Source organism: Ovis canadensis, chromosome 3, assembly GCF_042477335.2.
Source record: "Ovis canadensis isolate MfBH-ARS-UI-01 breed Bighorn chromosome 3, ARS-UI_OviCan_v2, whole genome shotgun sequence".
Taxonomy (NCBI): domain Eukaryota; kingdom Metazoa; phylum Chordata; class Mammalia; order Artiodactyla; family Bovidae; genus Ovis; species Ovis canadensis.
Genome location: NC_091247.1, coordinates 171,477,298 through 171,493,599, shown reverse-complemented (window position 1 = coordinate 171,493,599; position 16,302 = coordinate 171,477,298). Strand labels below are relative to the sequence as shown.

The 16,302-nt window shown below is 40.8% G+C and overlaps 1 protein-coding gene across 1 annotated transcript in view; it reads left to right on the top strand.

Annotated features, from left to right (window-relative positions):
- The window catches only part of CCDC38 (coiled-coil domain containing 38), a 34,544-nt gene that overhangs the window by 416 nt on the left and 17,826 nt on the right, over window positions 1-16,302 (top strand). The window contains exons 2-8 of the mRNA XM_069585099.1: window positions 4,127-4,183; window positions 6,577-6,677; window positions 7,780-7,945; window positions 8,426-8,490; window positions 10,932-11,095; window positions 11,210-11,290; window positions 13,855-14,012. Coding sequence (XP_069441200.1) covers window positions 4,141-4,183; window positions 6,577-6,677; window positions 7,780-7,945; window positions 8,426-8,490; window positions 10,932-11,095; window positions 11,210-11,290; window positions 13,855-14,012 — 778 coding nt within the window. The 5' untranslated portion in view covers window positions 4,127-4,140. The remainder of the gene's footprint in view (window positions 1-4,126; window positions 4,184-6,576; window positions 6,678-7,779; window positions 7,946-8,425; window positions 8,491-10,931; window positions 11,096-11,209; window positions 11,291-13,854; window positions 14,013-16,302) is intronic.

Here is a 16,302-nt window from a genome sequence, read left to right as displayed (position 1 = left end):
GGTCGCAAAGAGTCGGACACGAATGAGCGACTTCATTTTCTTCCACTTTCGAGTATAAGGAAGATGGTCTGTAATTCTTAGCCACATCTCTTCCTGCGTGTCAGCTGCTGTGAATACACTGGCAGGCACAGGATTTTGAACTTTCTAAATATTTCGTTTTGTTTATACACTTACTAGAAGCTCTCTGTTAGGCCTTGAAGGACATTCAAAGATAGGAAGGCCCTTTTTCTTCCCAGCAAAGACTTTACAGTCAAAAGGAAGACACTTAATGGATGCAAATAACATATGATCAAAGAAAGCTGAGGCTGGCAAAACCACAAAATCTAAAAGTCAATTTTGTGTCATTATAAGCCATTTATAACAAAGAATAGAAAGCAAGAACTCCTTTAAATGAACACAATAAATAAGAATATACTTAAGCTTCATATTATGACCATAAAAAAAGGTCAGGTGAGAAGGGGAAAATGGGAAAGAATTAAGTAGATAATGTAAATAAGAGACACTGAAGGAGAAAAAAAAATTTATAGATTACCCACAGCTCAGACACACAATCACAAACAGAAGTGTCTTTCACAGTTTTAAAAAGTATAATATAAGCAGAGAAATAATAGAAGTAGAAACAGTGGAAAATAGAGACACATAAAGTCATTAATTTATAGAGAAATGTTAACATTTTGTTTATAAAATTTCTGCTAAATCAGTTACATTTTGCATTTATAGGCATATTTGCAGATATATGCAATTGTAGGTATAAAGGATGGGTTGAAATTATAGGAATATAGAAGCCTTTGGGGTTTGATAAACTTGTCTTAATCCCAGTTCTGTTACTTATGAACTGTTTGACCTGGGAGTTTGCTTAATTTCCCTAAGCCTCCATTTTCTCATCTATATCATGGGGATGATTGTTTCTACTTTATGGATTTACCTGAGCTTTAAATAAGATGGTGTGTTAATTACTTAGCCCAGTGCTTAGCTCTATTATTAATGATTATTACTGTTAGTTTATTTTAATCCTGTTATTTGTCTTGCTGGTCAATTAAGTTAAAGACTTGATTTCAACTGATAGTCCTTCAAAGCATATACCATGTATTTAAAGCTTACAAGTTCTTTGTAAGTCTAAAAGAAGTTGTCCTTTTTCTTCATGAGGATTTATATGTGGGTGAACTGAGTGTATTTGATTACAGTCCACACAGACAACATTGCTAAAAAAAGCCCCTGCAAACAAGTTTGCAGAAGTAAGAAGGTTAAGAGCAGACTTCTTTCCTCCAGTCATTGTTAAATAATTATAGAGGGGTGAAGATAACACATTTAGCCTCAGAAATAACCAGCATCTCTGCAGCTCCTTAGTTTACAAAGTGCTTTTCACATCATGGGACTCACATTGGCCGGTTTCTTTCCCCTACTCTTCCTTCTTCTGGACCTGCAGTTATTTTTTCAGTTTGCAAAAGGTACTGTCAGAAATGTCAACAGAAAAGTCCGTACAAAAGAGCTAGCTTGACGCCAGTGGGGTAAGGTCAAGCTGAAGGTAATTTCCTCATCACCATGCTCTGCTTCTGACCTAATTGAGAGAGGCAGGTCACAGAGCAGGCCAAGGACCTAGTGGCTCCCAGCTTTCTGGTAAACAAAAAGATTGCTTGCGCTGGTCTCTCTACACCATCCAAGGACACAGTTCATAGCCTCCTCTCTGAGTATTTGTCCAAGTGGGAGGGAAGGACGTGGGAAAAAGTTGGAAGGTATTGGGTCTGAGAGAACCTGTATAAATCTTCGTTTGCATTTCAGAGACAAAGCTTTCTATCTCCTGATCAAAGAATCTGCAAATCCATTTCCATTGAATTATAGAGAGACTTGTTGAGAAAACCAAATAAACTGCTTCAAATAACATCTGTTAGATACTGTTATTGGGAATTCATTTAAAGTTGCTCTAGGACTGTAGGTTATATAAAACCCTGCCTCTTTCTTCCGCTTCCACAAAGCTTGGAATATTAAGAATCTGTGCTAAGGTGAGTCTGTGACTTTGTGGACTATAGCCCACTAGGCTTCTCTGTCCACGTGTTTCTCTAGGCAAGAATACTGGAGTAGATTGTCATGCTCTCCTTCAGGGGATCTTCCCAACCCAGGGATCAAACCTGCATCTCTTATGTCTCCTGCACTGGCAGGTGGGTTCTTTACCAGTAGCGCCACTTGGGAAACCCAATAAGGTAGGTCAGGTTCCCCAAAATTGTATCAATATTTGTGGTCTACTCCTCTCAAACAACCTGGTTTCAAGAATGTTAATTCAGGGTTTCTTATGAAAGTGATTGTCAGTTACCCCTCCTTTCCAAGTACTGTGGTTGTTCATAAGACAGAGTGGACTAGAAAGAAGACAGATCTGGATATCTATTTTGAAGAAAGTATAAGCAATTATTTCCCTATCCATCTATCATGAGTAAGCACTCTGCATACATTATCTGTGTTTGGAAATTACAACAAGGCTGTAAGAAAGGCTGAAAGAAAAGTAGTATCCATACTTGGAAGAAGCAGTTTAGATGGGCTGAATTTAATCAGGTAGGCCTAAGAGAGAGAGCCAAGAAGAGTCAGAAACAAGATGCAAACATGCCTGTCCCCAAAGGCTAGGGCCTTTCCATGTGGCATTCATGCTACTCTATGACAACATGCATCAAAGGACCTGTCTTTTATATAATGCAGTGACCACATGTGATTGCATAATGTTAGAAGAATGCAAGAATTAATTAAACCCAACAGCATGGTGTTCACTTGGAATAGTATATATTTATATTAGTCCCCTTAGAGGTCTAATAGATATCTCAAATTTATCATATTCCAAAGTGAACCTTTGTTCTTCCCAACCTTCCCTTTCCCCACAGTCTTCTCTGTCTCTGTTGATGGCAAGTTCATCCTTTATTTCCTGGGCTCTTCATCTCATACCCCATATTCAAACCATCACCCAGTCCCAGTCTCTACTTTCCAAATATATCACCACTTCCACTACTATCCCAAGAGGCCCCGTAAGCTCTTGCCTCTCAATAGCTGTAGCATCGCACAGATCTCCCTACCTGACCCTCAGCCTCTTCTGTAGTCTATTCTCAGCTCAGCACTCAGAGTGATTCATTTAATGATCTTTATTCCAATTAGCAAATGACCTATAGGGTCTTGTTGTCTCTTTGACCTTGGCTGTCACTCTCCCCTTTATTCACTGGTTAAGCTCCACTAGTCTCTTGCTGTTCTCAAACACACCAAGTATCTTCCATTCTTAGAGTATTTTCTCCATGAGTTTACACTTATATGACACTTACTATGCTTCTGATGCTGTCCAAAGGGCAAGACATATGCTAACTCCTGTAACAATTTCAGGATGTAGGTGCTATTCTTACCATCCCTTTTGAAAGATGGGGAAATTGAGGGGTAAGGATGAAGAAGCATGAGAGTCCAGGCTCTTAATCACAAGCCTGTGTTTCCTTTAAAACTGATGGCTTGCAATCAAACACCACCATTTTCAGTCCCTGGTTTTCCAACTTTTTCTTCCATTGGAAGATGGGTTTGTACATGTATTTTAGATGTGAATTTGCAGGCATCTGCTATGCAATCTGACAACATTTTCCCTCTCATTTGGGAGTGCTGTACTTAGTTGCTCAATCATGTCTGACTCTTTGCAACCCCATGGACTATAGCCTGCCAGGCTCTTCTGTCCACGGGATTCTCCAGGCAAGAATACTGGAGTGGGTTGCCATGCCCTCCTCCAGGGGATCTTCCTGACCCAGGGATTGAACCTAGGTCTCCCACGCTGCAGGCAGATTCTTTACCATCTAAGCCACCAGGGAAGCCCCTTAGTCATCCTGCTATTTCTATTTTGTACAACAAAAATATTCACTGACTTTGACTTATTTTCCCTGGTTGGTGTATCATATTGGTTTAGTTTGGGAACTTTATAATCTCTTTCTAAGAATAGCTGTGTCTCTTCTTCTCCCTTATGTTCATCACCTGCCCTTCATTGATCAACAGAGGGATTAATACATATGAAAATACAGAGACAGAATAACTTCTAGAGACTACTGATCCCCTTTACATGTGCTATGTATTATGTAATGTTCATAGAGTTTTTAAAATATATTTCCTTTTCTTTGGACAGGGCCAAGACACAAAATGTCATCTCAGTTTTTGTCACTATCACCAGTGACTCCTGCAGGTAAAGAAGAAATCAATTACTGGGTTCTTGCTTTGTAGCTAGGTACGGTTAGTCTCCGTGGTGGATTGGGCAATAAGAAAAGGAGAACACTGCATGACTGCGTGATAAGATCAGACGTAGTCTCTCTATGTAAAGAGTTTATGAACTGCCTGCTGAGAAAGTTCCCTTCTATTTTATAATACTGAAAAGAAAAATCTTCAAATCAGAGGGGCATTAAATTGTCACAGTTAGCTACATTCTTAGAGTCCTTCATGATATAAAATAATTAGCTCAATTATTCATCATAATAAAGGACATAAAAACTACCCTTTAACAAAATCTGTCTTCTCCTTTATCATCCTTTATCTCTTCATTTTTCCACTTCTTTACAAATGGACAAGGAATTTGTATTGGTCCATACACAAAAATAACCTTTTATCACTTATAAATTTGACAAAGATTTAAAAATTGGACACCAAGGATGTGTTGTGGATAACAGGTGCTCTAGAGGCATTCTCTTTGAAAAAACATGTAGCCCTGTGAATTAAAAGGTTTAGCTGCACTTGACAGAAAATATAAAACAACAGTGACTTAAACATGACAGAAGTTTATTTCTCTCTTAAGTAACAACCTCTGGATAGAAGCTTTCCACGGCTCCTATGAGAGCTCACATCAGGGGCCCAGGCTTCTTTCAGCTTGTTGCTGGTCTGTATTCTTTATCCAAGATGGCTACTTCCGCACCAGCGATAACACCTATATTCCTCCCAGCAAGGGGGAGAATAAGGAAGGGAGGTGCATACTCCTTCTTTTTAGGACACTTCCTAGAAGCTGCACTCACCACTTCCCCTGACATCCCCTTGGCCAGAGCTTACTTATATGGCTATGTCTAGCTCCACGGGAGGTTGAGACATGTAGTCTTAACTCTGGGTGCCTGTGTGCCAAGTTCAAGGCTCTCTTTCTTAGAATAATGGAGAATGGGTATCAGAGAACCATTAGTAGCCTCTGCTCCACTATCAAACTTTAAAAAGCATTTAAATAGGACCATATTGGAAACTTCTTCTACAGATACATTTGAACAAGTGATTAAAGATATGCATATAAGAATATTCAGTGCAGCATTATTTATAATAGCAAAAGACTGGGATCAACCATCATGTCCATTGATATGGGATTTGTTATATTAAGTATAATACATCCAAAGAATTGGCTACTAGATAGCTTTTTTTAAAAAAAATGAGCTAAATATATATGTGCTGATATAGAAAGAACTAAGTATATTGCCAACTGATAAAACCAAGATGCAGAATAACAGAATAGTATGTATTAGATGATCCTTCCTTTCCTAAAAGTTTTGTATTACTTTGTTGAGAACTATGAGGGGTCTAAGATGTTCCCCTATTTACAAACTGATAAGTTTGCTTGTCACAGATGCTTGGATACACAACTCTTGGGTCAGTGAAAGGATTTTCTCACTCACAGAGCAATGAACATCATCTTTGGGACCAGCTTCCTGAGCCCATGACCTTCTTATAAATTAATACAATTACATATTAATAACATTATATGACCCTCTGAACTCACCAGAACCCACAAAAGTTAGGATTTGACAATACTTTGTGCCTCATACCTTGTCTTCCCTCACCTGGGGCAGCCATCAAGCCTGTTGCCTACTCTCATCCACACTCCATCTCCAAGCCCAGCTGCCTGGACCTACCCTCAACTGTCTCTGCTCATTTATTACAAGACCTAAAATTTCATGTTCTGCTTTGACATCTTTGAGCCTCAGAGGGCTCTAAAGGCTTAACTGTCAGTCCTCCCATTCTTGGCAGATATGACATCCACCAAGTGGGAAGTGTTCCCCATGAAGCTAATTCCTCTATCAGCAGGACCAGCTATGTATGCTCCATTGCTCTTCAACATAATAGGTTTCATTTTCCTGCCAGCCTGTGAAACTATTCAAACAAGTCAGTCACATCCTCCTGTAGAAGCTAGAGGTCATTCAACCCTTTTGTTATGACAAAGCTTGCCTCCTGCAGCTCCTGGTCCACTCTGCTCCTGAGTGCACATGAGATGTGGTATGGCCCTGCATGGCCTATAGCGTCCTCCTACACTGGGGCATGTGTGACTAATTAAATTGCTGCCAGTCTCATCAGTCCACTGTTGTGTGTTCAGCTACCTTGTACTGCTTAGGGCAGTGGCTCCTTCTTTTCCCCTGGGAAACAGAGGAACTGTGGCTCCTGCCCCCATGATCTAGGCCCTACATCCCCACCTTGCTGGGGGCAAGGCTTCATGGATCCTCCTCCTCAGAGACCCCGGTGCCCTCACTTACACTCCCCTGGGTGGTGGGAGCCTTGCTGTTCTGGTCAACAGGAAGACTGACAGAAGTTTTCTGCTTCCTTTTTTTTTTTCAACAGAGAAAGAAAAAGATGAGACAATCAAAAAGGACAGGCCATATAAGATCTTTTTTAAAGATCTCTTTCTTTTCAAAGAAAATGAAATGGCAGCAAAGAAAAGGGTAAGATAAACCACAATCACAGTCAATGTTAGAATCATACCCTCTTAGCCATCACTTTTATGAACTTTGCTGGGTTGAGACAGAGTCAGATGTCAGACTGCCTGTCTCCCACTATGCTAGGAGATGGTGTAATCACTGTATTAGGACAGCATCAAGCCGCCCACTAGCCAGCTAGCGATCACAATCTGGTATGACACTACACTACACCAGCACTACAATCTGGTATGACAGGTACAGTATACCCTATCTGTCGATTCTGATGCCCACATTTTCTCGCATTTTCACATTTCTGAAATTGGGACTCAGCTACATAGATGGGATGCCATACAGCACTGGCACTGCATAAAATGATAGTGCATCTTACAAATGGCATCTTAGAGTTGAAATACACAGAAGCATGCATAAAGAGACACTTGTATTTGTCAGTGAAAAAAGGGAAGAGAGGGTGGTGGGAGCCATGATGGGGTATGTGTGCAGAGACTACTGAGGAGATAACAAGAACTGAATCATTAAAAACAAGTCAGAATTTGCCAGGCAGATGCAAATAAGAGGATGCATATGTGTGTACTGGGGAGGAAGATGGAATAAAAGTGGAGGAAGAGGTATCATTTTAGAATGAGCTGGTATGAAACTATGGCCAACTTCCCAACTATGCCTTGCAGTTAATTTTCCTGCTTGTATAATCAGACCCCACATCACTGCGTGATTTTTTTTTTTTTTTTTGAATGTCTACTTGGGAGGTCTATTTGTTCTCGAATTTTCAATTCCACAGAACCAAGCCTTTTCAATCAGTGGAATCTCCAAGTGACTTGCATTCTGAGCTAGATGAAACTGAAATTAAAACCAGATCACTTTCTAATCTCCTGTTTGTGAAGTTCATGTTTAATCAAGTTTGAATGTTCTTTCTTTGTGCTCAGCTTCCTACAAGAAGGGATTGAAAACCAGGCAAAACCTTTCAGACATGAGAACTTGAAGCTGCTTGTTTAACGAATTAGTACTGAGAAAAGGACTTGTTGGAAATGATGTGTATATACGATCACTATTTTAAGACAACATTATTTTGGTACATTAGAAATTCTGTTAAACTTTTTCACTTGGGCAGGAAAAGTTTCTGAACCGTAACATGAAAGTCTACCAAAAGTCTACTTTTTCATCACGAATGAAGAATCGTTCACACCTGGGCCAAATAGCAATCTTCACTGACACAGGTGGTGCCTCAGTTGAACGACTGGGGCTAGATCCCACTCTTATTCTCAGATTAACAGAAGGTAAGTCTAAATTACTGTTTGTTTAAGAATATCATTTTGAATATTTACTGTTAATGTCAGGTAACTGTATGAAAAAGAGGTGAATGTTGGTAATATAGTGATATACCAGTGACTATACCTTCTGCCACTTGTTAGCTGTGTGATCTTGGACAAGCTTTGTGACATCTCTGAGCTTCAGGACCTTACAGGATGGGGATAGTAACAAGAACCTTACTGGAGGTATTAACAGAATTAAGTTAAATTATGGATGTAAAGAGTCTAGTGAAGTTCCTGGAATATGGACATAAAATAAATGATAGTTATTATAATATTGTTAAAGTAACTTTTCAGTGGCTAGGAAAAAAGTTTTTCTAAAAGTATAGTATTTTTGAAACTGAGATACATATTGTTTGCAATAATTTAATTACATAGCTTTTATTTTATATAACATCTCTGAGGGATAATGAACCAAACCTAAGTGTATTTCAATTTTCTTTAAAGGTGCAGACACAAAAAGGACCATCCATGAATTTATTAGTGACCAGAGAGACAGGTTTATGCTCGAGGTAGTTAAAATAATTTCTATTTCCTGTTAGCCGAATTGAAGACTTCCTGAATGGCACTGCCATATTTTCACCTGGACGTTTTCCTTTCCCATGACAGGCCCCAGCTCCATTGCCCCTCCTACCCTAAAGACCCAGCCTCTTCCAGACCCACTTCAATCAGGCTTTTGTTCTCCTCATTCCACCAACACCACTTCCATTGTCCAATTCAGTCATTTCAATCTTCCTTCTACTTATTTCTAGCATCTGTTGGCCCAGGTGACCATCCTCACCTGAAACACTTTTCTTCAGCTAGTTTCCAGGACCCTCTATGTCCTGGTTCTTCCACAGTGCTGACAGCTCACTCCTTCAGTTTTCTTGTTCCTCTGTGCCCTGATCTTAAAATGCTAGAATACCCCAGGGCTCACACTTCACCCTACACTCTATCTACCCTCCTCGAGGCTGGAGGCTTTAAATCCTACCATCCTATTAAGAGCTTCCAAATTTACTTCTGATTTTCCTTCCTGAACTCCAGACTCACCAGTATAACTCAGACTCAACAACTATAACCGTAGTTCTTAACATGCCTACTTAAGATGCTCCATAGGGATGTCAGACTTCACATTTCCAAAACTTCCCTTGTTATCCTTTCCCCTGTGTCTGCAAATCTGAATCTCAGGCACTGTTTCCTATCTCTGTCAATAGCAATTCCATTTTTCCAGTTACTTTGACCCAAAATATTGGGGTTATCCTCAACTCCTCCTTCTTACAACCCACATCCAAATACCCTTTGGGATATATATATTTCCCAAACATACCTGTAATCACACGACCTTTCACGACCTCCTCTGCCGCCACTGTAGCTCATGTCACCAGGAAGTCTTGCGCGATTATTATAACTTCTGAGCACCAGTCTCCTGCTTCCACTTTTGCTCTCTGTAGTCAGTCTGTCCCCCACCCCTCCTCTGCTGAAGAGCTGACTTTTCTGGTCCCCAGCTCTGCTCACTCTCTGACCTCCTTCCTACCACCCTGTGCGTTGCGCACTCTGCTTCAGCCACGCTGGCCTCCTTGCTGTTCCCGGGACACAACAGTCATGCTCTCCCTCAGGACTTTGCACAGGAGGCTTTTCCTTCTGGGAAGATTTCTCTTTCAGATATCTACATGATTTGCTCCCTACTTCCTTCCAGTCTCTTGTTAAGTTTTCACTGCATCAGGGAGTCTTTCCTGGGCTATACATGGTGTTAATCTCCTGCCCTTGCCCACTGGACCACTTATTCCCCTTTAATCAACATCTCCCTCTGCTAAAATGAATACCTCACAAAAGCAATCCATTTTATTCTGTTCACTGCTCCAAAAGAACCATTAAAACAGAACTGGCACACAGTATTTATTACTTGGCAAATGAAGTAATAAATATTTGGGGGTTATACACGTGGAGTATCTAACTTTTGGTTGTTTTCTTTAATCTTTTATTTTACATCCATTCATATTTAGAAATACTGTATTTTTAAAGAAATTAATTCATTGATTATTTATTTTTGGCTGCCCTGGGTCTTTGTTGTAGTGCACAGACTTCTCACCATGGTGGCTTATCTTGTTGTGGAGCACAGGCTTTGTTGTCTGAGGCATGTGGGATCTTCTTGGACCCAGGATCTAACCCGTGTCTCCTGCACTGGCAGGTGGATTCTTATCCACTACACTACCAGTGAAGTCCTGGTTGATGTTTATTTAAAGCGATCTCATTTCCACATTCTAATCCATTCATATTATAATGTTTGTGGCTTTATTTATACTTTATTGTCCATGTGTGGCATTAAAAATACAAGTAGATTCGTATGTAGTAAAAAAAACAAACAAAACCAAAACCAAAACAGAATCTAGCTATCAAAGTTGCGTTGGAGGATCTAAACAGGGTGCTTTGAGGCTGGTTAAACACTCCCCCACCCCACTTCCCCAGCCCCGCATTCCCCCTGACCCTGGGGCTGCCTTGGAGGAATTGCTGGACCCTGACTCTCCCATGGTACTTCCTATAGGAGAGCCTTTGTGATTGCAGACAATCCAATTTCCCAAGGGCCAGAAAGTACCAGAGGACACTGTGGGTAACACTAAGTGGACCTGCTTTTTGGATAAATATGGAACATGCCCCTCCCCCCTTTTTTAGGCTAGAGCCTGAGGAGACACATAGCTATTTTTATTTGCGGGGCTATTCTGGAACAATATGAAGCCTCTTCACAAAAGTGAAAGAGAGGCATTAGTCTCCCGTCTACCTATCCTGAAAACAGAATTCCTTCATGAAATGAAGGCCACAGCCCCAAGGTTCACACGCTACCATTTCTAATACAAATGATCACAGATATACAAAAATAACCAGGCAGGTTATTTTTCCCCTTTGTTATGAGACCTTTGAAATGTGCTAGAAATGTGGAATCATGTTCTTGATGCACTTGTGTTTTCAATAATCCCAGTATACTCTGTCAACCAAAAGAAACACCATCCAAAGGTTTGAAAAACACACAGCAATGAAGGAAAGGAAACTCATGAAAGCAGAAAAAAAGCTCGAAGAAGACGCGGTAGCCTTTGAAGAGTTCCTGCGAGAAAACGACCAGAGATCTGTAGATGCTCTCAAAATGTTCGTGCCCCCCACCCCTTTGGCCAAATCGCTTTTTACCCTCTTCTTTCTTCTTTTTAGTTTCTCAGAACACAGACCAATACAAAACAGACTAACAAATCTGTTCCTTTTCAGTGCAGCGCAGGAAACTATAAACAAACTGCAAATGACGGCGGAACTAAAAAAGGCGAGTTTGGAGATCCAGTCGGTGAAAAGGTGAGGCTGGGCCTGTCTTCTACCCATCATTTGTCCCTGCCCCCACTGAAACCTACTGGTGCCTGGCAAGATCCTGATCAGTTGGTGATTTCATAAGTATGAACACATTTTAAAAATAAGTAATTTGTTGATCAAGGATTGTGTCTACCTGGGGACCAGGACACAGTGACCTCTGGCTGAAAAGTTTCTCTAACTTGTCATTACAAGATATTAGCTGAAAGAAGGAAACCAATGTTAGACATAAGCAAATTATTTCCTAAATGTTCTTTTTTCTTCATTCTAAGGCACTGTTCCCCCCTCCCCCATTTTAACATCTCTGAATTTAGGATGCTTTTTAATATTTTTACAATTATCTTACAATTATAATTGGCAGTATTTTTTATATTTGTACTTACACTTGGTTGAAATTAACACTGATATTAAAACGAGGATTTTATGTACCAATATTTTCTTAGGTCAGTTTCCCAAGGCAATAGAACTAAAAGCAAAAATAAACAAATGGAACCAAATGATGCAACCAACAAGGGCTTAATTTCTAAAATATACAAATAGCTCCTACAATTCAATAACAAAAAACAATCCAGTCAAACATGAGCAGAAGACCTAAATAGAAATTTAGAAGACATGCAGATGGCCAACAGGCACATGAAAAGATGGCCAACAGGCACATGAAAAGATGCCCAACATCATTAATTATTAGAGAAAAGCAAATCAAAAGTACGAAGTATTACCTCACACTGGTCAGAATGGCTGTCATTAAAAAGTCTACAAATAACATATGGCGGAAAGGGTGTGGAGAAAATGGAACCCTTCTGCAGTTAGTGGGAATGTAAATTGGTGCAGCCACTGTAGGAAACAGGATGGAGTTTCCTCCAAAAAGTAAAACAGAACTGTCCAGCGATCCTGAAATCCTACTCCTGGGCATAAACCTACAGAAAACTGCAATTTGAAAAGACAAATGCACCCCAGTGTTCACTGCAGCACTATTTACAGTAGGCAAGACACAGGAACAACCTCAATGTCCATCGACAGATGAATGGACAAAGAAGATGTGGTATATGTACACAATGGAATACTACTCAGCCATAAAAATGCATGAAATAATGCCATTTACAGCAACATGGATGGACCTAGAGATCATCAAGTCAGTCAGAAAAAGACAAATATCATATATCACCCATAAGTGGAATCTAAAATGTGATACAAATGACCTTATCTCTGAAATAGAAACAGACTCACAGACATAGAGAACAAAGTTGTGGTTGCCAAGGGGCAGGGTGTGGGAGAAGGACTGGAGTTTGGAATTAGCAGATACAACTCATATACAGAATGAATAATAAGTTCCTACTATACAACACAGGGTTTGATCCCTGGGTTGGGACGATCCCCTGGAGAAGGAAATGGCAACCCACTCCAGTATTCTTGCCTGGAGAATCCCATGGATGGAGGAGCCTGGTGGGCTACAGTCCACGGGGTCACAGAGAATCGGACATGACTGAGTGACTTCACTCACTCATACAGCACAGGGAACTATATTCAATGTCCTGTGATAATGAAAATGAATATGAAAAATATATAACTGAATCACTTTGCTGTACAGTAGAAATTAACAACATGTAAATCAATTATACTTCAATGAATTTTTTTTAAAAAGAGGAAAATACTGGGCACCCAACGAGGAGCCAAATGTAGTAAGTCAAGATCATCATTAAGCTCTGACTTCAGGCAAGACAGGCTTTTTCTGAATCTTACCTTGAACCATAGTTTTACATCTGTTCTAAAAATTCTCATTCTGATATAAAGACCCAATATGGTTTTGCTGCTGAAAAAAGTACAAGGTAAGTTAGAAAAGCCAGTCAAATGTCTTCTACCTGCTTTCTCTAGATCTGAGGAAAGTTGATATTCACAGTGCGAGGCAGAGCTGATGGTGGGACAACCAGGAGTACTCCATGTGGGAGCCTGTACTCTGGGGGAAAACAAGCCCCCAGTGAAGTCGGAGCTCTGCCGCTGGCTGACTGCATTGTCTCCCGTCGTTGTGCTCAAAGCACTTTGCTTCTTGGCCAGAAAAAATATGGAAGAGCCTGGAACAACTGCCGTGAGCAAATGCCTGCTGCCTTTTCCCGGCCTCCATAGATTGGCCCGGACGTCAGTCTTACAAGAGGCTCGGGGTCCATGGGATGCTGCAACTGGAAAACCCTTGCGTTCATGGGAGATGATGGAAAGCACCAGGGTTTCCAATCTGGGGCACATGCTGCTCCTTTATAGGGAGCACCTGGGCACACTCGATCCTGGCCCCCTCAATGGCCTTTCCGCCTCAGTGCTGGTTCTGAGGGTGAGCTGCCTAGCCTTGGGCACTTTTGTTCAAATAACATTCCTACAGGTTTCTTGCCTCTCATCTTATATCTTATTGAAGTCCCTATTTTTATGGCCATATTTACAATATTTGTTAAGCAAATTATTATTCAAATACATGATCAAGAGAATGACTTTTTTAAAACCTATTTTAAAAATGAACATGCTTTCACACGGGTATATCTAACCATATCTATTTTTCTTTTGAGTAGTGAAATAGCAAAAACAGAATTCCTCCTTAGAGAGTACATGAAATATGGGCTTTTTCTGCTGAAACTGTCTCCAAAACAATGGCAAATCCAGCAAGCAATGAAAAAGGTGTCAAGGAGTAAAGAAAATGTGAATGTTATGCTTCCAAGTATAATAAGAAGTAAGTCCCATATTCAATTAAGTACATATCCTAATTCTAAAATATTCTGCTTCAGTGTTTGTTATTAAATAGTTAGAATTTTTATTTTAGGCAGACCCTGAACAATCCCACTAACTCTGATATTATAAATTATTAATTTGGAAACTCAGGTTAATTTCAAATATGAAGCAGGAAAAATATATACATGGAAAAATAGAAAATATTTTATTTGTAGAGAGTGAGAATAGCATACCTACAAACCTCTGCCCAGTAAAAAACCTGAAATACAATTTGACTTGTTAAAACATTCTGTAGAGTAATTGGACACAAAGTCAATTATATTTTATTAACCTACTGCTGCTGCTGCTGCTGCCGCTAAAGTCGTTTCAGTCGTGTCCAACTCTGCGACCCCAAAGACAGCAGCCTACCAGGCTCCTCCGTCCCTGGGATTTTCCAGGCAAGAGTACTGGAGTGGGTTGCCACTGCCTTCTCCTTATTAACCTACTATATTAAGCTAAATGCTGCTACTGCTGCTGCTAAGTTGCTTCAGTCATGTCCGACTCTGTGCAACCCCATAGACGGCCTCCCACCAGGCTCCTCTGTCCCTGGGATTCTCCAGGCAAGTACACTGGAGTGGGTTGCCATTTCCTTCTCCAAGGCATGAAAGTGAAAAGTAAAAGTGAAGTTGCTCAGTTGAGTCCGACTCTTAGCGACCTCATGGACTGCAGCCTACGAGGCTCCTGCATCCATGGGATTTTCCGGGCAAGAGTACTGGAGTGGGGTGCCATTGCTTTCTCCAATTAAGCTAAATAGGTTAACTTTATTAATTAGAAAATATACAAGGAAGTTAAATTCAAGAAAGCAATAATAGCCTTCAATGTGTGACCAAGAGATTTGACAAATGAGAGATATGTTATCAGATAGTAAGATTGATTTTGTAAAGTTGCCAATTTTTCTGAAATTCATGTATAAGCTTTATGGAAGTATAAGAAAAATGTTACCAAAAATTCATCAGAGAGTTGGGTTAGGTAGATCTTTGCAGGATGATTCTGAGTTTCATCTAGAAAGATACACAAATACTTTTGAACTAATAAGGTGAGGGTGGGTGTGTTACTTATCCTTTAAGACATTATATAACATATTATCACAGTCTCAAAAATGAAAACTATATGGTACTGGCATTAAGCTCAGTGGAACAGGAATAGATCCTATTACAGGTAAGAATTTCATATGTAAGTGATGAATGTAGGGTCACAAATCAAAGATGAAGACAGACTTCCAGCAACATTGGGGTAACAAGGACCAGACACATCCTCTTACCTGAAAAACAACAGTTTTAAGACATCAGACATCAAGGAGCAAAACAAAGTAATCCCGAGAGAAGGGAAACACATGAGTTGAGCCCTGTGCTGGCCTCAGGGCACTGCCTGGAGAACACTTCCAGGACTCGGTGAGGCAGACCGGGGCCTCAGCAGTCTCTGTGGATGGAGAAGACAGAGCTGGGGGTAGGGAGGCCATGGTGGCTGGAATTCCCCAAGCAGAGTACTGGAGGGGAGAAAGCCACACAGAAAGAGGGTTCTCTTGATCTGCAGACTTGTCAGCTGAGAGCTCATCCTGAGCCTTAGGGGTGAGAGCACTTATACCACTGAAATCGGCACATTACAAATCAGGGAGAATCTTTCCCCTGAGAGCTGGTTATTAAGCCTTTATTAGCACACCAGGTGGAGAAGGTGATGGCACCCCACTCCTATACTCTTGCCTGGAAAATCCCATGGACGGAGGAGCCTGGTAGGGCTGCAGTCCATGGGGTCACAAAGAGTCGGACACGACTGAGCGACTTCACTTTGACTTTTCACTTTCATGCGCTGGAGAAGGAAATGGCAACCCACTCCAGTGTTTTTGCCTGGAGAATCCCAGGGACGGCAGAGCCTGGTGGGCTGCCGTCTATGGGGTTGCACAGAGTCAGACACGACAGCAGGATAAAGGATAAGTGACTTAGCAGCAGTAGCAGCAGCACACCAGGGGTGGCTGCCCTGCTTAGCTCCCTTGTGTCTCTCACTGTGCTGCGTGTGCTTATATGAGATCGTGTGTATAAACTGTCAAGCACAGTAATGACATTGGGTTAAACTCAATATATGATGTTTGACAAGAGAGAAAACACATGGGAAGCAAAACTGAGAAGTATTTGCATTTAACAGCTTAGGATTCAGTGCTCCTAGACATGTCCTCTAACTTGAGGATGCTCAGAAAGCACCGAGTCTCAGTCTAGAGGGTTGAATGGTTAATACCGGGATCTTAGAAGTTGGTTGAT